The following is a 24,310-nucleotide window of genomic DNA, read 5'->3' on the forward strand; positions in this document are numbered from 1 at the left end:
ATTTCACTCCATATACTGTATGTATGACCGTATGTATATATGTATGTGAAAAATAACCTCTTTGAATCTTGAACATCCGGCATTTGTAGACAGTGGGAAAGGAAAAACCCGGGTCAAATGACCCTGCAGCCGTTCGGAACCGATTAAAACCTGTTAGATTTTAATCGGTTCCCCAAACTCCCCGCCGCCGAAGGACCGGTGGCCGCACCGGCAGCTTCTACTGTAGTGTTGGGTCATTCATGAACAATCTGATGGTTTGAACGGCTCAAAATTTTTTTTTTTTTTTTTTCCAAATTCGGTTCAGTTTCTTACAGTTATACAGTATGTTGTTTGTTTAAGTTGCTGTGTCCTCTACTGTTTTGTTCCCAATCACAATGGAACCATGACACACCCCTTTTCTAAGGTATTTATGACGTCAAACATGATGCACCAGAAAAAGCAGCATTTTTCCTGGCAACACAAGTGAGCTTTCTCCCTCGACACAAAGAGAGCAACTGGAGCACTATATCAGGACGGAGGCGCCAGTCTCCTTCGCGGGGTCCTCCCTGCAACATTAGTCCGCCTCTATGTTCAGGTGGCCTGGGATGTGGCTTGTGACAGAAAGCGAAGCTGCAACATCGGCCATTCCCACAGCCTCCCAGCTGTGTAATGGAGCACCGGTGACCTCACTCCCCCTCTGCGGTTGATGTAGGCCGCTGTAGCCCGGTTGCCTGACCTAATCTGCACATCCTGGCCCTGTACCAGGGGTTCGATGGACCAGTAACAGCTTCTAGCTCCAGGAGGTTGATGTGCTGTGAGGAGAGAGGCCATACACCCCCTGCTCACCCCATCCCGTCAGGTAGGCGTCCGTGAAAACCTGTGTTTAAAAGTAGACTCGTTCCAGACGCACGCCCTATGTGAGGGTCCGGGATCTCTCCAATAGGTCCCTAGGTCCCTGGCGAGCGGGCTTGGTACGAACACCTGAAATTGCTGGCACACCAGGTCCAACCAGAGCCGAGGACAGATATAATGTTCACTCTCCATAGTTTGGACAACTGGCCCCTCATCTGCTATAGACAACTGTAGACCCAGATAGATCACCTGCTGACTGGGTATGGGAGTGCTCTTCTCCCAGTTCATCCGGAACCCGAAGTCTGCAAGGTGTGAGATCACAAGCTTGGTGTGAGCAACTGCTAGCTCCACTAAGGGAGCCAGGATAAGGAGGTCGTAGAGTAACGTCAGAACTCTGACCCCTTGACAACGGGGTGAACTGTACCCTGGTGTACTCGGAGGCTATTCCCTGGAAGGGGAAACAGCAGAACTTGCTGTATTTCGGCGCTATTGAGACATGGAACCGCCACTGGTGCCAGCCTGATGGGCAGGGACACAAAAGGGTCATAAAAGGGGTGATCATGTGCTCCTGGGAACGTGTGCATGACTGCCATGACTGCCAGGGCTACGGCTGCATCAGCCGTAGCCCTTGCGAAAGTGCCCGGACCCCGGGCTCACCGGTGGTCCAGGGGTTCATTGTGAGCCTACGACCAAGGAGCAGCGTATCCCACGAGAGGCGCTGCCCTCACGTAGCTGTGGGAGTCCCGCTCAGGCATGGCACACACCCATCAGCGAGGTACCTTGCACGAGCACCCTCCAATTCTGTCACCTCTCTCTACCACCTCCTCCACCCGCAAGCGAGGTGAAGGATGATAGAAATGTATTCCTTTCAGTAAGGAAGGGTTCCATGCTCCCTCTGTATGGGGAGGAACCGCTTGCCTTAATGCACACTTATAGGCGTGGATCCAAGGACTCACTGTGTGTGTGTGAGAGTCTGGAGTCACTCGCTCTGTTGTGTGCCCCGGGCAAGGGGCAGCAGTTACAACCGATTACGAAAACGAAAGCCCGGGGGCAGACAACTACTCTACCCTGAGTAGATGTTGCCGTGATACGGGGGCTGTGTCGCACAATCTGTGCCGTTGCCCCTCACGTCACAGCGTGTGGAAAAAAAACAGAGGGAAGAGAGCTGACCATCAGTGGAAGAATACTCTTTCACTACTGTATAGGAAACAATTACCAGCTATTTATTAACATGCATAAGCACACACTCCCTCTCAGTCTGAGAGGGGGAAACGACCATCGGAGTGGCTTGCGTGGCAGCGGCCACGTCATCCGATGATCTGTCCTGTTCGCCGCTTGCCCCCCACGCACATCATTACCGTTTTCTCCTGGGGACCTCCAGGGACAAATTCGACCAGGTGCCGCTCTGCCATGTGGGTAGACAGGGGCAATGTTGGGAGGAAATCTGGGTGCCACGGGCAGTGGTGGTGTTTTGCGGAACTCCACGGCACGCCGCTTCCGGGACCACCCTGTTGCTGCAGGTCCCGGGCTTGGAGAAGGTACTCCTGCGGCCACTGTGGAACAGGGGCGGGGAGCCGTGCTCTTTTCTGCCTCTGGCAGGTTCAGGGAGAATTGCCATCTCTCCTCCCCTCTCTTCCTGGGGTGCTCGGTGTTTTCGACCAGAACGTCGCCGAAGAGTCCCGTCTCCAAGATGGCCGCGTTGAGTATAGCCGTCTTCTCTGATTCATTCAGCCAGAAATGCCTGTGGCTGACAATGCCGCAAAAACAATCCCCGCATGCGGCCTGCGCCTGGGTGAGGTGGAGGATGATCACGGAAGCCTTCGAGATTTCCTCTACCTCAGAAGCCTCAGAAGACTCCCTGCCGGTGGAGAGGGGCGAGAGAGAGGCCACCAGCACCACCACATTGGACATCGCCGTCGCTGATTGGGTCAATAACACATACTGTATATCTTATCGGCAATAAGGGCAGTAAATTTGTCCTTCGGCATCGGTGGTTTCTTGGATGCCCAGGATCCAATTGGGGCTGGACGAAGTAGTGCACCAGCAACTGCTCGAGGCATGGGATGCCCATCCTCTGCACCTTGAATCCCACAACATTCCTGGTGAAGGGGTTGTAGGAGTACACCGGGCGTGGACCTCCCAGGGGGAGGTCTAAGGCCGCCAGTAGAAGCGGTTAAGGGAGGGCATAGCAGAGACAATCACTTCCGCTGTCCACTCTTGACACCCCACCCACGATAAGGTTCACATCCACGGCTAATGGTGGTGGGGGCATGGGAATCTCCAGGCGTCACACTGCGGAGGAGAGAGGCAGAAAAAGTCCCCCGGAGGGACCAGACCGGTGGTTCCGCGCTGGAGGAGCATGCCAGGGCGAGGGAGGCCTACACCTCGTTGAACCGCTTGCCACTGGGCCAAAGAGAGGTGGAGAAGGAGGCTGGGAGAAGATGTCCCCAGTCTACGATGAGGGGTTCGTTGTCCTCCCCTTTGATTGTGTGGGATGGTGATGGCCCCATCATCTCCACAGTGGCCCGGCCTGCCGGCACATGGTCCGTGAATTCGCTCCAACGGACCCACTTGGCGGGCTAGGCAAAACAGCAGGCCAAGCATGCTGGTGACTCCACGAGGCCAGTGCGCCATGCATGCACGGTGGCACAGTGCATTGCACTGCTGCCTCACAGCAACAAGGTCCTGGGTTTGATTCGCGCCGGGGGCGCTGTTGGCACCATGCTCCGGTTGGTTATCCCCCAATAAGGGGCCTTTCTGTGTTGGTGTTTGCATGTTCTCCCCGTGCTCACATGGGGTTTCCTCCATCTAACATCAGCAAGGACCCCCACCAAAAATATGCACACATGACCATCGTCTGTCCAGCGATGGACATTTGGACCCGGGTCCCCGGGCGCGTTGTCGAATGCTACCCACTGCTCCTGGCTGCCCCCCCGAAGGAAGGACAAGCCAGGATGGGTCAAATGCAGAGGCCACATTTCACTGGACACCATCCAAAGCAAGTGCATGTGTGTGTGTATGCATGTGTTGTAGTGTGGCGTGTCGTGTGATCAGTAAAGATTCTTCTAATTCTTCTAATTCATAAAAAAGTGGCTCTAGCCAGGAGAAGAGCCATTTTCAAGATGTCTGATTGACTGAACTGAGTGCACGTTACAAATTTCAGTAGTTCTGCTATGCGGGGTTGGGTGCATACCATTAGGAGTGTAGTCCCGAAGGGGCCAAGTCTCCTGACAGAACCTACGGCCCACAGGTTTTGCAAAACAAAATGATGAAAACTCACCTGGATCGAATAAAAGAATGTTGAGTTTTAGATCAAATTTAAATGCAAAATATGTGTTTTTAATCAATTCACATGTTAGTTCATAGTAATATACAGCCACTATTGTATTTGCAATTATCAGTCTGGCCCCAAATTGGAAAAAGGTGTTGAGACAATTTAAAGGCGTCAATCAGCCTAACCTTCGGGTCTTTGATGGGGGAAAAAAAAAATGGAAACGCCCAGGGGAAACCCACACAAACACGGGGAGAATGCATAAGCTCCACCCAGACGGGACCCGGGATGGAACTCAAACTCACATCTCTGCTCTTGCGAGGTGGCAGCCCTGTTGCGACTCTGATAGGTGATGACGAAAGGCGTTTTAATACCAGGTGTTTGGATCGTGACACTTTAGATCTTGACTCTTTGCAGCCGAGCGATTTTAAACAAACGAGAAACTAGACTCTTTGCCAGGTGTGATCTATGAGCAAAAACAACGTCAGCTGATCGTTTGACCTTTGACCGTTTTTCATTGAATTGCCCTTTGCGAATGTCGATTTACATTACAGATGGTCCCGCACCTGGGGACTTTAGGTCAAACGGAAAGCCGAACTCTGATATGCATCTCCATCGTAAACAGATTACTAAATGTATATCTGAAATGGACCTAATTTCAAAAAAGAAAGTCTGCTGTCAGCACTAGACCCTGAGGTTCTCTTAATGTACAGTGGGGAGAACAAGTATTTGATATACTGCCGATTTTGCAGGCTTTCCTACTTACAAAGCATGTAGAGGTCTGTCATTTTTATCATAGGTACACTTCAACTGTGAAAGACGGAATCTCAAACAAAAATCCAGAAAATCACATTGTATGATTTTTAAATAATTAATTTGCATTTTATCGCATGAAATAAGTATTTGATCACCTACCAACTAGTTATAATTCCGGCTCTCACAGACCTGTTCGTTTTTCTTTAAGAAGCCCTCCCTTTCTCCACTCATTACCTGTATTAACTGTACCTCTTTGAACAGACTCCAACCTCTCAACAATGGGCAAGACCAGATAGCTGTCTAAGGACATCAGGGACAAAATTGTAGACCTGCACAAGGCTGGGATGGGCTGCAGGACAATAGGCAAGCAGCTTGGTGAAAAGGCAACAACTGTTGGCACAATTATTAGAAAATGGAAGAAGTTCAAGATGATAGTCAGTCTCCCTCGCTCTGGGGCTCCATGCAAGATCTCACCTCGTGGAGCCTCAATGATCATAAAAAAGGTGAGGGATCAGCCCAGAACTACACGGCAGGACCTGGACAATGACCTGAAGAGAGCTGGGACCACAGTATCAAAGAAAACCATAAGTATCACACTACGCCGTCATGGATTAAAATCCTGCAGCGCACGCAGGGTCCCTCTCAAGCCAGCGCATGTCCAGGCTTGTCTGAAGTTTGCCAATGACCATCTGGATCATCCAGAGGAGGAATGGGAGAAGGTCATGTGGTCTGATGAGACCAAAATAGAGCATTTTGGTTTAAACTCCCCTCGCCATGTTTGGAGGAAGAAGAAGATGAGTACAACCCCAAGAAAACCATCCCAACTGTGAAGCATGGAGGTGGAAACATCATTCTTTGGGGATGCTTTTCTGCAAAGGGGACAGGACAACTGCACCGTATTGAGGAGAGGATGGATGGGGCCATGTATCGTGAGATCTTGGCCAACAACCTCCTCCCCTCAATAAGAGCATTGAAGATGGGGCGTGGCTGGGTCTTCCAGCATGACAACGACCCGAAACACACAGCCAGGGCAACGAAGGAGTGGCTCCGTAAGAAGCATCTCAAGGTCCTGGAGTGGCCTAGCCAGTCTAGCTAGAAAATCTTTGGAGGGAGCTGAAAGTCTGTGTTGCCCAGTGACAGCCCCGAAACCTGAAGGATCTGGAGAAGATCTGTATGGAGGAGTGGGCCAAAATCCCTGCTGCAGTGTGTGCAAACCTGGTTGAGAACTACAGGAAACATCTGATCTCTGTAATTGCAAACAAAGGTTCTGTACCAAATATTAGGTTCTGTTTTTCTGATGTATCAAATACCTATTTCATGCAATGAAATGCAAATTAATTACTTAAAAATCATACAATGTGATTTTCTGGATTTTTTTTTTATTTTTATTTTTTATTTTTCCCCAGTCTCTCACAGTTGAAGTGTACCTATGATAATAATAACAGACCTCTACATGCTTTGTAAGTAGGAAAACCTGCAAAATCGGTAGTGTATCAAATACTTGTTCTCCCCACTGTATAAGAGGACTGTCCAGTGTTCCATCCTTCTGTGGTCAGTGAATCAACTTAGTACATCTCACACTCCAGCTGGGAGACGCTAGTCTGCCATGTGATGGAGTGACATCTAATTTCAATGCATTGTGTTGCCATGATACCAGGATTTGTTGTTTTTACTTCTTTTCATTCTTTCTTTCACCTTTCTCTCTCCCCGAGGAACTGCGATGCTTCAGTAGCTCGCTGCTCCGTAGCACTCGACAGGAACGCTATGTGGTGGGTTGAAATGTACGCCCACTTCAAGTTGGTTCTTCAGAGAGCAGCGCGGGCATCCTTACATCTGTCGGACATCAGCGGAATAATTGGCTCCGAATGTATTGTCAAAGGCTCTCTTTGTGTCACCGCTCTCGGCCGCGAGGACTTCAATTCCCTGTGGAAATAATATATCATGTTCTCCGCTGATGTTTGTGCTAAATCCTGGCCATGTCACGTGACGAGTCGTGGCAACCCTCTGCGGTTGTCATGCCAACGGCATATCTAAGGCACTTGTGCTCGCACATTGGATGGTTGAGGTGTTCACACTTCACAGACAGGCAGATTGTTAAAGCGGAGAGAGTATGGAGGTGCTCAGGCTGCACCTCAGGGGCGTCACTCCACAAGATTGAAAACACTCAATGAACTACTGTCTTCCTGGTGATGTTCGCTGAAAAGCCGGTTGAACCTTCACTGGGTTAGATCCAATTAGTTAGTAATCGTGCTGTTTTTTCTACCATTTGTGCTTTATTTCCTCTCTTTTAATCTTTCCCCACTCCTAGGGATGAAAGTCTCCATCCGTCTATCTATACACACTGTGTGCATTTGAACACAAAACCTTTTATGTGTGGTGTAGTGGCAAGTGTGGTCAGCGTCTCAGATTTAGAGGAGTATCACCCCCTTCCTTTTACCCCATTTGTTGGGTTTCCACAATTTTCTCATTCCGCAACCTCCCCGTCACACACACACACACACCGCCTCTATCAAATGCCATTCCACAGATCCACAATCAGTTTATATTAGGCCTCCCCCATTTGTCTATAGACCAAGGATAGATAGATAGATGGATATAACGATCAGACGAAATTGTTCCTGGTGTCTGGAGTCTGGATGGAGGCTCTGACTATTCAGTTACTTCAATTTGGCTCAGTTTAGTCGGACGACCCGTCCCCATTACTATGCAGCCTCATCAAATGCACCCACGTTCATCCACTACCTCTCCACTCATCAGATCCTGAGAGCTAATGTACTCTGCCATCAGGAGGCCGTACTGACGCACTGAGCGAGATAAACAGGTGCGAACGACAAAGCGGGACGGGGAGAAAGGAACAGACTCGAAGCAAACCCATCACCTGAGGAGATGGAATTCTTAATTATTTTTACTAATATTAGTTGAAGAGAGAGCGAGAGAGACACAGCGCATACCTCTGTAAAACAGATCTTTGACGGGATGTAGTGGCCTCATCCCTGCATGATGGACTACAGGCACCGACCTTTTTCTGTCGTTATTTATCCAAATGCAGCAGATCAATTGAGTTATCAGTGCGATTTCCTCGTCAGAATGACATCAATCATTTTTTTTATTTTCAGACTGCATGAGGTTAATCTATTCCAAAGCTCCTTTTTTACACATTCCAAATTCCAAATGCTGACATGCACTTCTTCATGCTTCCTACTGAGCTTTCTGTTCCACTTCAGGTTGAAACTAATGATGGGATGCAATTTAGATTCCTGTAGATTCATTCCTTCAGTAATTATGCTGATATTTCCAACTTTGATTTGTCCACAGCAAGAACAGTATTACATTTTATTTTAGAAGAAGAATACCCTATTTGTCCCACAGGAAAATTTGGGCTATCTCAACCTTCATACCCACTGCAACTCAAATATCGACATTTTTAAGTTTAGTTAGTGGAACAACAGCTAATGTATAGAAGTTGCATTAAGAAAAAATAGTCTCCAATTTAATTGATGAAATTGAAAACAAACATATTGTGGCGATGGCGATTGTGTTAGGGTTGTGTGAGAATCTATTAATGGTTTGATTTGATCTCTCCTGTCAAATAATCAGCAATCGAACTGCGGGAATGCAGTTGGTTCTCACATTTATATTGGATGATCTATTTTGGTACTCAAGAACAAAAAATCCTGGTGAACCATACTTATATATAAACAATTCCTGAGTATCCCATCCGGCAAACTTACAGGGAGGGATGGTAGCTCAGGATGGTAGAGCTGGTGGTAGAGCTGGTGGTCTAGTGATCTAAAGGTTGCTGGTTCAATCCCAGGCTCCTCCTGCTAGCATGCTGTAGTGTCCTTGAGCAAGACACTTAACCCCTAATTACTCCTGATGGCTGCGTCCGTCGGTGTTTGAACAATTGTAAGTCGCTTTGGATAAAAGCGTCTGCGAAATGTAATGTAATCTGTAATCTGTAATCTACACTTTATCATTTCATCTTTTTTAATCTCAGCACTTCATGCATGCCTTGTTTGTCCTACAAGTCTTTCAGTTTAAGTCCTATTTATTTATGAACCAAAGCATTAGAAGAATTCTTACTAACATTTGATGCATTCAAATATTCAAAATACTTGGGGATGAATCTAAATTGAGGAACCTGAGAATCTAACAATAATTACAACCAAAAATAAGATATATTACAGCATGATCTAACTTACTTCCTCTGAACTAAGTTAATGTTGTTCCTCAACATTTTGCTCTGAACCATGGAGTCAAAAATGAGTCATTTCAGGACAAAATATTAGATATGCTTCGCAAAAGCAAACACAGATGGCCGCAAGCTTTTCCTCAACCATCACTCAGCACTCGCTCACTGGTATTCCACGCCAACAAAGTCAGATAAAACTATCAGTGTAGAAGTCAGTTTTGGCACAACGTCCCGCTGCAAAAGGCCCAGCTGTCCCAAGTGTGAGATATCTCAGCAGTTCGAACGGGTGCAAGGAGTATAAATAAACTGTAAATGATCAAATTTGAAAGGGTAGGTTTGGTGTAACTTGGTGGGGGTTTTTTTTGTACCAGAACGGCGTTTTATGTACAAATCGAGTTGTGTATATACCCATCTCTTTCGAACAGGGGATTACTAGGAATTCCATCTTCAATCATCAGTGAAAGAAGCCTTTGGCAAGGAAGAAACCCTCACTTTGCAGCCGCCTTTCTGCGGCGACATCCGCACAGAACCGAAGGAAATGGGCTTAAGTGTTAGAGCGATGGAGCGGCCGCCGGAACGACACTGTCGGACCGCTGGAAAAATCTTTTTAGCGGAGGTAGAAATTCTGCCACTCTCCCTCCTACCCAATCCTTCAACCACCTATTGGCCCGGTCTTCTATGTAGGGCGTGCGGTGGTCCGTCACATTATCCTATATCGATCTCTGACTCTATGATAAAGTGTTATATAAATGAACCTGGAGCAGGCGTCAGGACACAAGCAGTGGTCGACAATAGGAGCAGAAGTCTTCACGCTGGTCACAGATGGAGTTTGATGCTGGAGGCGCGGAGCTAATCTCTGAACCACTGCCTCAGGTTGATGTTGTACTGTAAGGTGTTCCTCTAGTCACTACGTCTAGATTAATAAGGATGGGTGACAAGAAAAGACATCTTCTTGAGCACCCATTAGTGCTCGTGTTGATTATCTGCAAGCTGTCAGTTGCGCCGCCCTCTCATTTATGTTTGCAATGCAGTAATAATAACTGGGCATAGCCGGGAGAATCTCATCCAGAACTCAGAATTAAAGTCTTATTTTATTGTAGAGCTGATGTCTGCTGCTTAGGGACGACTATCCGTTTCACAGCTATCGGAGGGTAGAACACTGTGTTCATTTCTGACTGAGAGCCGTAGCCGGGTAATGTTAAAAATTGCCCGTTAACGATGGCATTAAAAAATTCAATTCAGCCTCAAAGGACAAGATTTTCATTTTTTCCTGCTTGGGGACATTTGCGGGAAATTGCGGTCCTCTAAACCTGAAGCGGTGATTTTATGCAAACCCGAGAACCCCGGCCTACACAGCTGCAGCAGGAACTCTACCTTTGTAAAAAGACATCATGGCCATGAAACACATAACGTGTGCACGGGTACGGTCTAATAAACAGATATAAAACAAGACCGCTCCTAATCAGTGAAAAGAATTGGCTGTGATTAGGGCCACACACATGAGGGCCAAACACGGGCCAGAACAATGTGATTAGGATTCATAGCAGGGTCTGACACTTCAGTTGTGTGACTCATAACCTGATTAAAATTGTTGATAACAACAGGATTGCGCCTGTGAAGAAGAGAATGCAGATTCCCATGGAGCACATTTCAATGACACAAAAAATGGGCAGATATTCCCTTCATTGAATTACCCCTTTAGAATTATTTTTGAATTTTCAGCCAAGCGAATGCATTCTAAGTAACTTATTAAAGTAAGTAAATTATTAAATTGTTTAAAGGTAGCCATGTCAACAAAATCATTCTATTGAACAATTGAAAGGAAAAAAGTGAAGAAAATTGAAACAAAAGTGAAGTGACTATTTTCTGACTATTAATTGATTGATATTAATTCAAACATAAGAATTGAAAAGAGAGGATCTTTATTTATTTAAAAAAAACAACATTTTAACCTGTGCTGTCAGCATGCTCGGCATACAACACAGTATTTGTGCCATTGCATTCAGGACAGAGTTAGTCTGCAAGTGGAGTTCAAGTTCTCAACCTGCAATGCAACTCTTTAGTAATTCTTAAATCATCAAGAACTGTTGCAATAACTCTGTCCTGTGGACGACCTGTAGAATGACAAGAGCACAGTTTTTGGTTATGGAGAGCCACCACCAATCCCACTCTTTGGAGAACTATTTATCATGTTTGGGTCTATAAATAACTGATCACTACTCCAAGAGAGGGAGAATCACCACGGTGAGACAAATAAACATAGAAACAAACGAGCCGAGATCTATAAGGTCATCTGTGTTGGGGGGGATTACAGCAGTGGTGGACCCCGCCACTAACAATGGAAACAGCCTATAGAGAAGCACATGCATAACGCAAATACCTTGAATGTAGGGCTGCACGATACAGTATATTGTCATCATGATTTTCACATGCGCAATAGTCTCATCGCAGAATATGCGATGGCAAGTCCAGCAAATTAAATCACACATGTCAAGCTACAACTTTTTTTGCTGCTTGATTCAAAAGGAAAACAAGCACGGTTTTCATTTTACGTAGCTAATCTACAAGAGAAGTCTATCTGATATAACATAATTTACTCCGATTTAAGGGGTCTTGGTAGAGTTGGGTATCAAGAACAAGTTGGAACAGGTTCCAAATTTCCAAGATCTGTGGATTTGATAGGACACGGGAATCGATGTATCGTTGTGAAGCTTCTGTTGCTGATTTGTGACATAGCGTAGAAACGGTATTGGGCTGCGCACACACTTCTGTTTACATCCTGGACCACGGCTGTCAGCAGCAAACACTCAAACGTTTGGCTTAGCTTCACTAAATGTTTTGGGGTTTTTTTACTAATATGTTTCCATTATTTATTCAAATTGTTTTGGTTTGAAATTGTTTTTGTTTGTCATCAGAAAGAGTAATTGAAAAAGAAACCTTCTGGTCACAGTTGACAGTTTACTGATTATAGCCTAAATATGCCGAGAATAAACACACTTCAATCATTATAGAATGAGAAATTCTTTCCAAATAGAGATATTCAATTAATCTACTGAAAATTCCTGCATTTTTTTAATATAGCAGAAAAATAAATATTGCAATGCCCGTTTTTTCATGCATCATGCAGCCATGTTTCTTATGAAGTGCCAGCTATATATACTATCAAATATAGGATTTTATTTTATTTTTTTCAAACACAATAATCTTACGGATTACCGCTTTAAAATCCTGATTGTGAAAGTGTAACTCTATTTAGGCGATACATGGTGAATTTGACAATATGCCACCATAGCTTCCAGGCTGTTTGGATTATTATCCGAGGTATTCCTCGGCCAAGTAGAGCTGCGTCCCTGGTTCTTGCTGGAGAGCTTTTTGGGAATTGAAAGTACATGATTTCCGTTCTGCGTCTCCATTGTCACCCGTCCTGGCGTCATCTTCTGATGGACAACGCGGCCGCTTACTTCAGAGAGGACTCCATGGAGACGGAGCAGCGCGACACGTCACGTTGGTTGGAGGGGGGGGGGGGGGGGGGGAGGAGAGGGAGAGAGAGAGAGAGAGAGAGAGAGAGAGAGAGAGAGAGAGAGAGAGAGAGAGAGAGAGAGAGAGAGAGAGAGAGAGAGAGAGAGAGAGAGAGAGAGAGAGAGAGAGAGAGAGAGAGAGAGAGAGAGAGAGAGAGAGAGAGAGAGAAAAAAACCACTTGATAAGTGTGCGCGCACGCTCTCCGTCGGTGGAGACTCACTGCGCACTGTGCGCACACACACAGGAGCGCACCACGGAGCACCCTGCACAGAGGCGTCCAAGTACAACCATCGACTCTAACTCATAAATATGCGCATAAATACACCAACTGCAGAAAATTATCTTCGGTGTGATTCCCCCCCTCTTTGTTTTTGGGTTCTGTCGTTGCGCGCCGGAGTTGGAGAGACGCGCGCTGGAGAGTCTGTGGCGCTGGGAGAATAATGTGAGGTAGGCATATCACTATTCAGATCATCTTTGTTATACATTTGAATACTTTGGAGGCTGCGCTTTGTTCGTTTCCATTCAACTGTCCCAATAGGTCCAATGGTTTAATAGCCGAAAGAAATGGTTTATTTGGGTTATTATTGTTATTTTCCGATGTTCTGTCTGTTTATCAATTCTAATTTAAAAAAAAAATACAAAGGTAATCGATGCTTGTGTTTATTGCATACCTGTGTCTCGGTGATTGAAAATTGTGTTTCTGTTGACAAGCTTATCTTTCATTTTTGTTCTGTTTTCTTCTTTTTTATGTTTTATGTACAGTTCAAATAAAAAAAAGCGCTCAATGATGAATTCTGTTTTGTGAGCAGTTAACCAAAAACTGCTCTCTGAGTGCAATGGCGAGATAATGACTGATGATCTCCACCCTGTATTGTCAGGATTTAATATCACAGATTTATTCCTCTGCACACAAAAGGACTCGTCTGAAACATCTTCCTCTTCATCTATTTGTAGGTTCGCCAGGCATCGTCTCATACTGCAATATTATCCTCAATCACAGCCATGAAATCTGTGCTGGACGGTGTGGCGGACACCACCTTCCGGACTATTACTTCTGGTTTACAATATCTGGGCTCCAACGACGCCAACTATGACGACTCCACCATCGAAGCAGACTTTACCAAGGGCAGCTTTGGTCTCCAGAAGCCTTTGTCTGCTTTCCGCAGTCACTCTTTCCCTGACAAAGTGCCTGCAGAAGAGGAGCTGATCTTCAAGGGCATCCCCTTCTTCCCCACCAATGCCAGCGAGCTTTTTGGCAACAGGAGCGGGTTGGGAGATGAGGGCGACGGCGTCCGCTGTGGCGAGAACTTCATGGACATGGAGTGTTTCATGATCCTGACCCCCAGCCAGCAGCTGGCTGTGGCTGTGATGTCACTGACTCTAGGGACCTTCACGGTGCTGGAGAACCTGGTGGTGCTCTGTGTCATCCTCCAGTCTCGCACGCTCCGCTGCCGACCGTCCTACCACTTCATCGGCAGCTTGGCCGTGGCCGACCTGCTGGGCAGCGTCATCTTTGTCTACAGCTTCCTGGACTTCCACGTTTTCCACCGGAAGGACAGCCCCAATGTTTTCCTCTTCAAGCTGGGCGGGGTCACTGCTTCCTTCACCGCGTCAGTGGGGAGCCTCTTCCTGACTGCCATCGACCGCTACATCTCCATACACCGTCCTCTGGCCTACAGGCGCATTGTGACTCGCACCAAGGCCGTCATCGCCTTCTGCATGATGTGGACCATCTCCATCGTCATCGCTGTGCTACCTCTGCTGGGCTGGAACTGCAAGCGACTCAACTCCGTCTGCTCCAACATATTCCCCCTGATCGATAAGAACTACCTGATGTTCTGGATCGGAGTGACCAGCGTGCTGGTAATTTTCATCATTTATGCCTACATGTACATCCTGTGGAAGGCCCACCACCATGCCGTGCGCATGCTTAGCCGCACCTCCCAGAAGAGCCTGGTGGTCTACTCGGCAGACGGGACCAAGGTGCAGACCGCCCGCCCCGAGCAGGCACGCATGGACATCCGTCTGGCCAAGACACTGGTGCTCATACTGGTGGTGCTGGTCATCTGCTGGGGCCCGGTGCTGGCCATCATGGTGTACGACCTCTTCTGGAGGATGGACGACGAAATCAAGACTGTGTTTGCGTTCTGCACCATGCTGTGCCTCCTCAACTCCACAGTCAACCCGATCATATACGCCCTGCGGAGCAAGGACCTGCGGCATGCCTTCCTCAGCTCGTGCCATGCCTGCAGGGGCAGCGCCCAGCAGCTGGACAACAGTCTGGAGTCAGACTGCCAGAACAGAAATATCAACATCGCTGCCAACAGGGCTGCAGAGAGCTGCGTGAAGACCACTGTGAAAATAGCCAAAGTGACAATCTCCGTCTCCACCGAGACCTCCGCAGAAGCTGTCTAATTGTGAGGGGAACTGAGTGTAAATGTCATCCACTCCAATCAATGGCAAAACACGCAGACACACACACACGCACACACACGCACACACAAGTTTACCAGAAAGAGTTTCCTCTCTGAATTATACACATCTATCAATGCTTCAGTGATTAACAACTTCTTAATTTCATGTTAACGTGCCAGTATACTGTATAGTGTTCCAGTGCCAAAGTGCCAAATGGTAGTGAAAGTTAGTCGTAAGAACTAAGAATATGGATTTGTCTGTTTCTCTTTTTGTTTGTTTGTTTGTTTTTTTACCACAGACATCATGATATCCAAGGTGAAGTGAAGGCATATTATATTTTTGTACTGTAAATTCAGGTTCTGAAACAATATATCTTCATTTATGGGATAAGGGGCTACCGATATTTTTAATTAGAAATGTTTTATTCCGTCATCTAGATGTTGATGTGTGTGCTGCACAGTGAGGATAGCAAATCATTGTGCCTTGTGACTCTTATCGGATTCATGTATGTGAGTGAATTTCCACAAGAACACAGGAAAGGTTGGATTAACTCCGCTTTTTTTTTTCCCTCTTCTTTTTTTTTTTTTTTTTATATCATCCATCTATTTATTTTCTCCCACAACCCATCCAATAAGTCACCCGATGAATGTCAGACGTATAACTAGGAATGGGTATTCATTCTGCCTATCGAGAAGAGAGGGGGAAAAAAATCGGTAAAAAAAAAAAAAAATGCTTAATTCTAGCGATCGCTGTTTACATGATCCCGTTTCACCTTCCTCCCCGACGAGCAAAAAGATTCACGTACCTTCGAGGACGTGGCAAATCAAATCGAAAATCTGAAACGGTGTTTTGTGTGTGTGTGTGTGTGTGTGTGTGAGTGGCTGCTGTTCCCGTCGTTGACTTCTTTATTCTCTAGCTGTTGAACATTATAGTAAACGTGTCTCTGTTCAAATGTATACCCAACAATTGTACAGTGTTTCTTGTCATAATAATGAGGAAAAAAACAAACAAACAACAAAAAAAAACAAAAAAAAGGAAACAAGACAAGCTTGTTCAGTTTGAACAGCTCGGCTATACACAACACGGTAAGCTTTTGGCCAAAGCTTTTGAAGCACATCGACCAGAAAGGAATCTGGCCGCGGGGTGCGGGTCACCCCCGTCACGCACCAAATGGGTTCGTGAATGTAGCGGCTCTCGTCGAGCGTGGGAATCTTAATGGACTCGGCCTCGTTCGCTGCGACTCCGACGCGAGCCTTCGATCGCTGCGGTGACGTCGTCGTCGTGCTGCAGTAGCGGAGGGTCGTCGGCGGAACGTGGGGAACAACCCGCGCACAAGCCCTAGTGGAGTATTTTCTGGTGTGATTCTGAATAAAGGTACGTGTGCCGAGAACGTGACCCCACCTGGGGAAGGGACGGAGCTCGTTCCGTCGGCCACCGTCGGCCGGTGGGACGTTCCTTGTGCGCCGTACGGCGTGAAGGGACGGTCCCATTCGGAGGATTGGAGAAATTGTCATTTTTATGGTCGGTGATGTAATACTTTGGATTCTTTAAATCTCGCGGCGCAACTTGCTCTGTCGTCGTTTTATCTTGATGTAAAGCTCGCCGGAAAAGCGCTCTTATCAGTATGCTTCGCTGCCTCTTGTATTGGGTGTTGGAGATCAAATTGTCAAACTGTCAAGTCGCTTCTGTACAGTGGTGGCACAACGAGGAGTCTACGACCTTAATCAACCAACAAACAAAGCAAGTGTTTTCGTATCGCTGTTTTCAAGTTTTTGAATAAAGACTCCGCTGGTTGACATTTTTACTTGCATTATTGGATTTCATATGTGAACGACGCTCAGTGTGCACTTTATTAGTTACACCTAATAAATACACCATCCGAGACATCAGCTCAGCCATTAATCTTGCTTTACAGTATGTTGCCTATAATGTTGAGGGGTTTTTTACGCTGCCATGGAAGAGGTGTTAATTCAATGATGTGTTTTAGCATCGAGGTCATAGTTGGTGGTGGTGGTGGTGGTGGTGGTGTACTGAGCTGCATTATATTCAGAGGTGTTTCTAATATTCTTTCCCCCTTAAGTCAATAGGGAGGGGGGAAAAAAATTAGAAACACCCCAATAGAATGTAGTTCAGTACAACCCCACATTTAACTGACCTCAGTCATAAACATATCATTGAATTTATACATTTCCGACTCAATAGAAACTGAACATTAGAAACTTCATTGAAGTAGAATTCATGGCAGAGCTGGTGTATTAGATTATACAGGCGTACCTAATAAAGTGCACCATCCTACAGCACGTGGCCTTCTTTTAAATTATTATTATTATATTATTATTATTATTATATTATTATTATTATTATTATTATTATCATCAGGCCAAGCCAAATAGGCTGCAGGAAACTGGACCCTAAACATTTGAAAGCGCATGATCGCCCCCTGGTGGACAACGCACGACTTGCGTTGTCCACCGGATCGACGCGTCTCCATGGTTGTCAGTTGACCCACGTGACCTCTTCGCTCAGTCTCCTGAAGCACGGACCCGCGTCGCAGCCTCAGCCGACGAAAGCAGCCCCGACCACATGGCCCGTGTGCGTGTGTGTGTGTGTGTGTGCGTGTGTGTGTGTGTGTGTGTGTGTGTGTGTGTGTGTGTGTGTGTGTGTGTGTGTGTGCGCGTGCGTGTGCGTGCGCGTCACTTATTTCTTTGCGATTATAGATAGCAATCAATGAAAATTGCAAATCTCGATGCTATAAAAGGTGGACCACTGATCGGATCCAATCTGATTTAGAATTCGGTGTTTTAAACATTCTTTAGATGAAACGCTTTCCTACCAAGATGATATGGAAACAATACAACATTATTGGGGGTTTTTTTTTGTTGTTGTTTTTTTTATAACAAATAAAAGTAAAGCGTTGCTCCTTTTTATATGGGAAAAAAAACTCCCTTTCTTTTATTTATCTATTTAACATTTTTTTTTTAAATCTCTAACGTCACCAATGTGATTTGTTGTTTATTGTGTGTGTGGAAAAACATAATAATAATAGTTCATCAAAGACAACATCTTCCTTTTTCAGAAGTTCTGCGGTTTGTTTTGTCAAACAAAACAATTTGAAAATGCGTTTTAGCCCGTTATGGGTGACACGGGAAATGTAGTTTTTAATCCCATGAAAGGCCGCAGACAATCCACGGGAACGAACTACAAGTACCGGCATGACCTTCTGCCCGTGCGCGTGCGCCGTCCGACCATTTCCAACTGACTGGAAGAGGAACAGTGTATTTTCGGAGCGGCCGGTATGAGTCGGTAGCGCGTAATCTACTATCATCTAACTCCATACGCGACCTCAACCAGATCGACGTCCACAGGTAACCACGGGCCACTTCCAGCGATTATTGCTCCGCGACATTAGGCTGAAGAAAGCTACGGGGAGCGAGAAAAAAAATCGTCTGCGCCCGCCGCCCGGAATCTCCGCAGCTTGACCAAAGCTAACGCTAGCTTGAAGGAGCAGCACCAGAGTCAGAACCGGGGCCCAGATTAGCGAGAGAGCGGCGGGTTGCTGGTTGAAGTTCCCCGTTTTTCAAGACCCCGCGCTCTTAGTTGTTTGACAAACTTTCAAGCGCAATGGCTTGCGGTGCTACCCTGAAGAGGACCATGGACTTCGATCCGCTGATGAATCCGGCTTCCCCCAAAAGGAGGAGATGCGCCCCGGTCATGTCTCCAGCTGCTTCCGCCTCCTCGCCGCAGAAGTATCTGCGTATGGAGCCCTCGCCGTTTGGAGAAGTGGTTTCCTCCAGACTCACCACTGGTAAGTCGGAGCTGATATCCCAGTTGTCGGTTGACTGGACAAACGGTTTCTCTTCTCATTTTTGCAAATGGACATTTAAATGACCGCTTTGAATTCTACATCTGCACATCCACAAGAATGAATAATGGGAACAATTGGGATCCAACAGTAGCAATGCGTGGCTCCATCCCTCCTTCAGCTCCCCCTTCCATCACGATTTCTATGCTGTCATAATTATATATTACTACAAGCAATGCCATTGTTACTGTTGCTATTGTCACCATTAGTGCTGTTATTACTGTTATGTTAGGGATGATGTTATTACTGAAGTGTCACATCCTTCTGAAATACTACAAATTCCATTTCCTTTGATAGTTGGTAGATGTGTACATATGAGTTATATTTATCCCGTTCTATTTCTTGACTCGCATTGTTTTGCTGCTCCAACACCTGATCAAAGTCCTATCCGGTTTCAGAACAAATTCTACACAACATCAAGCAGGAGTACAAGCGGTTGCAGAAGCGGAGGCACCTGGACAGCACTGTCCAGCAGACGGAGGGCTGCTGTCCCCTGGACCTCCACCCTGCCCACAGTGGATCCACCCCATCAGGTAGCTGCAGATTTCTCATTACAGGTCCATTACTGGTTTATTCCAATACTTGTTATATACTCAAATGGAATTTGAAATGGGGGTGTAAAATATATGATTTACCAATCCGGGGCCCTCATCTGATAGCTGTGAGCCCATAATGAACATATTCATGCCCCATCTTTTTTGTTAATTTTCTGCCACTCCCATAGTATGACAGTGTAAAAACACACCCATAGCAGAAGAGGCATTTATGAACATTTGAACTAAAAATTCAGTACACCCTTTTCCTCAACTTGACTGATTAAATGCGGCAACTTTGCTTTCTATTCATCGCATCGTTTCTAAAACTGGTGTGGAAAAAATCCCCATCAATTTGGATGGAAATGTGATTGTAGAATCTAGTGATTTTACTAAATGGTCACAATCTCCTCAAATAATTGTGATCAGGTGATTGTGTAATAGGGTTCGATCAAAAAAAAAAATTAAGGGCAGATGCCTTTATTTGTTTGGCTGCCGATACCATTATTTTCTGCCGATATTTAATATCCTTCAATTGAAAATTCTTAACGCCCAAGAAAAACGTCTAATAATTCCGGATACATTACTGCCTTTAAATCAATAATTAACTTTTTTGAATTTTAATTTCATAAATAGAATGTGCAAAGAAAATAAAATAACATTTGTAAAATAAAAGTATGTGACAGATGAAATCAGCTCAGACCAATCAGTCTTGGGACAGATTACTGTCCTTTTCACACATTTATAAAGACGAAAGAGCAGCTTTGTGGAGCTGAGATGGCTTCTGAAAAAATTCTTGCCCGCCTTCTTACGGCCCAGTGGTTGGGAACCTTTGCATTGGGGGAAAATAGAGCCCATAAATGTAAAAAATTAGAAAAAACAAGTCACTTGTCATATTTTGTCACAAGCAACCATGTTTTTTAAAATGAGGCAATCTCCTTCAATTGACTTCACAAAAAAGAATCCCAAAGTGTCTTTAGTGGCCGAGGTTGCTTGATAGTGCGGTATACTATAAAACGGTATAGCATTACATCCCTGGTTTTCTTCAGCCTGTTGTTGTCTGTGTTTCCACCGTGGTCTACAGACCCGTGCAGATTATGTAAACAAGCCTGTGAACATATGAAAAAGCGACCGTTTTTACACGTGCAATGACAAGTAGTTGAATCTGGAACTTGAACTTGAATCTAATTGAATAATTTTTGCGGGCAACTATACAATAAACTCCTCTAGTCCAGTAGGTGGCGGTAATGCAGAAGATTATACAGCAACAAGAAGAATAAAATGGATAGAAATGATAGTGGAATATGACTTGTCTTTGTGTATCCTTTTAATTTTTCTATCATTGTGTCTACTGTCAAAAAATTCACTCTTTCAAGCAAGATTTTATTCTCAAGTTTAAAGCATATTGAAAAACATGAGTTCACACACAAGCAATCGTACCTGGGTCTACTGTGTACAGGGGCTAAATCTAGCTCACTGCACTATACACATACTACACATCAGTTAGTGTGTTCATACATATGTATACACCCTTGTTTTTTTTTCATTTTCTGTTTTTTATCAAATTCCTTTTTCCATTTTTTTTTCTACAAACTGAACATTTTAAGAACAAAAACAAACTGTACATACAGTCGTTTTGTGGCTACAGATATATTTTTTTAATTCTGCGAGTACTCAATCAGAAACCTTCTGCGCAACAAGCCCCACCCCCAAAGTACTGTCCTACCCCCGAACAGGGACTTCTTGGTTCCTGGACAATAGATGTTTTTACACGGCAGGAACTTTTTGATAGATCTGAGAACTTTTGGAGGAACTGTACCTTTTTTTGTGTCCACACTAACCGGCACAAGGGAAACCTTCGGTGACATAAGTGCACGGTAGATTGGTCCAGACGTAAGTCCACGGCCCCTCACCACTGGTGTACTGAGGACAGTCCGCCCGGTCACGTCGCATCGCTCTGTGTGGGGACCAGCCCACGTACACTCAGCGGCAAAAAAACAGTAAAAAATAAAAATTGTATTTTTATTGTCGATATATTTATTTCATTTATTTTATTTGTGTGCTGTCCCAATGTGAGCCTGTGTCTGAACAATCTTTTAAATGACGTTCATCGACACGACTTGTTCATCTAATATGAGTGAAGATCCGGCAACAAGAGTGCTTATTTCTCACTTCAAATTTGTTCAGGAACAGGTTTTAGTGGAGTGATAAGGTGAAATAAGTGAACGTTTTGGAGTAAATACAACACGGAACTCACGCTGAAACCCTGTTGGCTTACGTCACTCCAGAGTTCCAGTGCAGTGCGAATACAACCAGGAAAAAAAGCCATTGCTGGTATCTAGACCTCCCCAGTTCCTATTTCCCCTCAGGTTGGCTCGCCCCCGGTAACTGAAATTAATTCCAGTGAGTAACCGTCATCATGTTCAATTTCTCACCATTTAACTTTAACTCTTAACAAACCAAATTTCATGAAAATCAGTCAGAATTAAGTGAGTTACAGTCGGCAGTCTGGAGCTCTCAATACACATTGTATTTGTTTTCTAGCGGATTTTGACCGCTCCAATATGGCAGACGCTCAGATGTATAGCAGCGACATTGGCTGTATCCACAGCTCATTGACCACATGTTGTAAAGTAGCAGCAATATAGAGCAACGTACCGTGAACCAATCATTGCACTGCACAGTAAAACACAGCACTCACCACTCGTGTTATGTGTTGTCGTTTCAGACAGAAACCAAATAAACATGGATGTAATAAAGTGCAGTGAAATATTCTGCTTTCTCTAGTGCTGTGCCAGTGCTGGAGAAAGGTATGGCTCAACCAACTGTCATTCTGGTACAGGGGAAAAATGCTCTGTCGTGTTTGTATTTTTGAAATCAATCACAATCGTCTTGGGCGGCACTGTGCCCAGGATGCAGCGACGGTGCAGCGATAGTGTCGGGTGGGAAGGCGGGCCCTGCCATTAACATGGCTAAATCCCTGCAGAAATTGGCAAATAAAACAGTAAACAATGTATGTCAACTATGTGATGGGACTTCACTACTCCACTATTCTGACTTTAACCTACTTGTTGGGACTAAACCGCTTTGGCTCTCCGCACAGGTTCGTGCTCTGGCGCCTCGTCTCCCACCAGGAGAGAGCAGCCGCTATTTTCTCTGCGGCAGGTGGGCATGATCTGCGAGAGGCTATTGAAGGAGCGGGAAGACAAAATCCGTGAGGAATACGATGAGATCCTGACGGCCAAGCTCGCAGGTATTCTTTCGAAGCGGTGCCGTGAAACCCTGTGTCTGATAAGGTGTGTGTGGATCAAAATAAACTTTTTTTTTTTTTTTTTTTTCCCCCTCCTTCCTTCCTCGCAGAGCAATATGATGCCTTCGTCAAGTTCACACATGACCAACTAATGCGACGGTTTGGGGAGCAGCCAGCTAGCTGTGAGTGGGATCATTTGTCTTTTAAAATGAGATTGGTTGTAGCCCTCAGTGGTAAAATGTGTTTTGTATGTTTTGTATGAAATATTTTACAAAAAAATATTTTGGATACCAAAATGTTGTAGCTTTGATACCTTAAGAGAATGAAACTTGACTAATTTTAAAGGGAACATTGTTGACCACAACCTGTACGTATCGTTGCAGAATGAGTGTCAAGGCATTAGGTGAAGATGTGTCCTGGGTATTTTAACAATCGCTACCGTGTTACGTTGTAGGATAGAGAATCAAAATTGACCCAAATCTAATCACGCCTAAGAATAACATTTTTGATGATACTGAGTCAATTGCAAGTGGAAAATGACACCCGGGTGGAAAATGGATGACAATCTTTCAAGCAGAGAAATAACTGCAACTGATATCAGGCAACTGGCTCCCATACCACCCTCTATTTGGTGGCACAGCTGAAAGACTTGCACTTTAACTCCACAGTTTTCCACCCGGTCTCAAATGGAATAAGAAAAGCAAATTAGGTGTTTCTTGAAAGGTGTCGACATTATGTGTTTTTGTTTTGGACACCTGCCTCGGAACACGACAGCGTCCAGTGAATGTTTGTCAATGCCACAAGCACCATACAGTTGAAGTCGGTAAGACAGAATGACTGCAAGTTAAACTGTAGAAAGGTGTTTCCTTGATCAGGATCGTCAGGTTGTTGAAAGACAGCGGTAACAGAAGTCTCATCATTTCGAGAATGTTGACCTTCTCCTGTGCTGTGTTAACGTGTCTTTGTTTTCTTTCCTTTCTCTAGATGTTTCCTGAGTGTCGCCACGAGATGATGGAATACTTTTTTTCTTTTTTTTGCAAGCTACTCCAGGGACCCGGTGGTCTGCTCAGACTTGTATCTCCTACCTGTGCCATATCGCCTCTATGTGGACACACTGCCTCAAGCCTCAGTGGCATCTGCTATTGCACCTAGTGTTAGGAGGACTTCCTGTTGTCAACATGTTTGATGGACCTCTGTGATTCTTACCAATGGCCTCTTTTTACTGCCGTGTTGATATTTATTTTGCTTTGACGCCCTTTTATAAGGCAACCTGCCACACCCTGGGCATTTTTTTTCCCTGACAAATTTGATTGTTTTGCAGAGGTGATGTAACTACATGTTCATTTTGAAGAAGGTATTGGTCACCCATCAGCGGTCTAATCAATGCAAGCCTAAGATTGGACTATAAAAAGTAATCTTGGATCTTTTCTTTTTTTTTTTTTAATTAAATGTTTTAAACTGTTGGAAATTACTGTTATAACATTTGTATACACTGTATCCTTTTTGCTTGACTTGTATGAAAGTTCCTTAATTTTGTTTGCCATAGGTGTTATGAGGCAATGGTTCAAGGAAAGCTAACGAATAAAGTCTTTTCACAAAAGTAAAGTATCATTTTTGACTCCCACACTTTGTCCTTTTTATGTTTCAATAAATATTACTGCATCCTGGCACAGAGGGCTAT

The 24,310-nt window shown here is 45.1% G+C and overlaps 2 protein-coding genes across 2 annotated transcripts; both read left to right on the forward strand.

Moving 5' to 3' along the window:
• Positions 1–12,961: 12,961 nt before the first annotated feature.
• cnr1 (cannabinoid receptor 1) lies at positions 12,962–14,984 on the forward strand (the record flags this gene model as incomplete). Its single annotated transcript, XM_080021434.1, has 2 exons — positions 12,962–13,016; positions 13,524–14,984. Exon 2 carries the CDS (start codon positions 13,572–13,574, stop codon positions 14,982–14,984), a length of 1,413 nt encoding a protein of 470 aa, XP_079877560.1. The 5' UTR covers positions 12,962–13,016; positions 13,524–13,571.
• A 3,313-nt stretch (positions 14,985–18,297) lies between these two features.
• On the forward strand, positions 18,298–24,205 carry akirin2 (akirin 2). Its single transcript, XM_080024192.1, has 5 exons — positions 18,298–18,789; positions 19,245–19,379; positions 22,483–22,632; positions 22,740–22,811; positions 23,614–24,205. The coding sequence occupies exons 1-5, from the start codon at positions 18,606–18,608 to the stop codon at positions 23,622–23,624; spliced, it is 552 nt and encodes a 183-aa protein (XP_079880318.1). The 5' UTR covers positions 18,298–18,605; the 3' UTR covers positions 23,625–24,205.
• Positions 24,206–24,310: the final 105 nt, after the last annotated feature.

The sequence above is a fragment of the Zeus faber genome (genome assembly GCF_960531495.2).
Source record: "Zeus faber genome assembly, chromosome: 2".
NCBI lineage: Eukaryota > Metazoa > Chordata > Actinopteri > Zeiformes > Zeidae > Zeus > Zeus faber.

Excerpts from the sequence above, each read along its gene's own strand:
- akirin2 (XM_080024192.1), top strand. The coding sequence starts at position 18,606 with ATGGCTTGCGGTGCTACCCTGAAGAGGACCATGGACTTCGATCCGCTG. Across the intron at positions 19,380-22,482 it reads CAGTGGATCCACCCCATCAG|GTTCGTGCTCTGGCGCCTCG; the intron begins GTAGCTGCAGAT and ends CTCTCCGCACAG. Across the intron at positions 22,633-22,739 it reads CCTGACGGCCAAGCTCGCAG|AGCAATATGATGCCTTCGTC; the intron begins GTATTCTTTCGA and ends CCTTCCTCGCAG.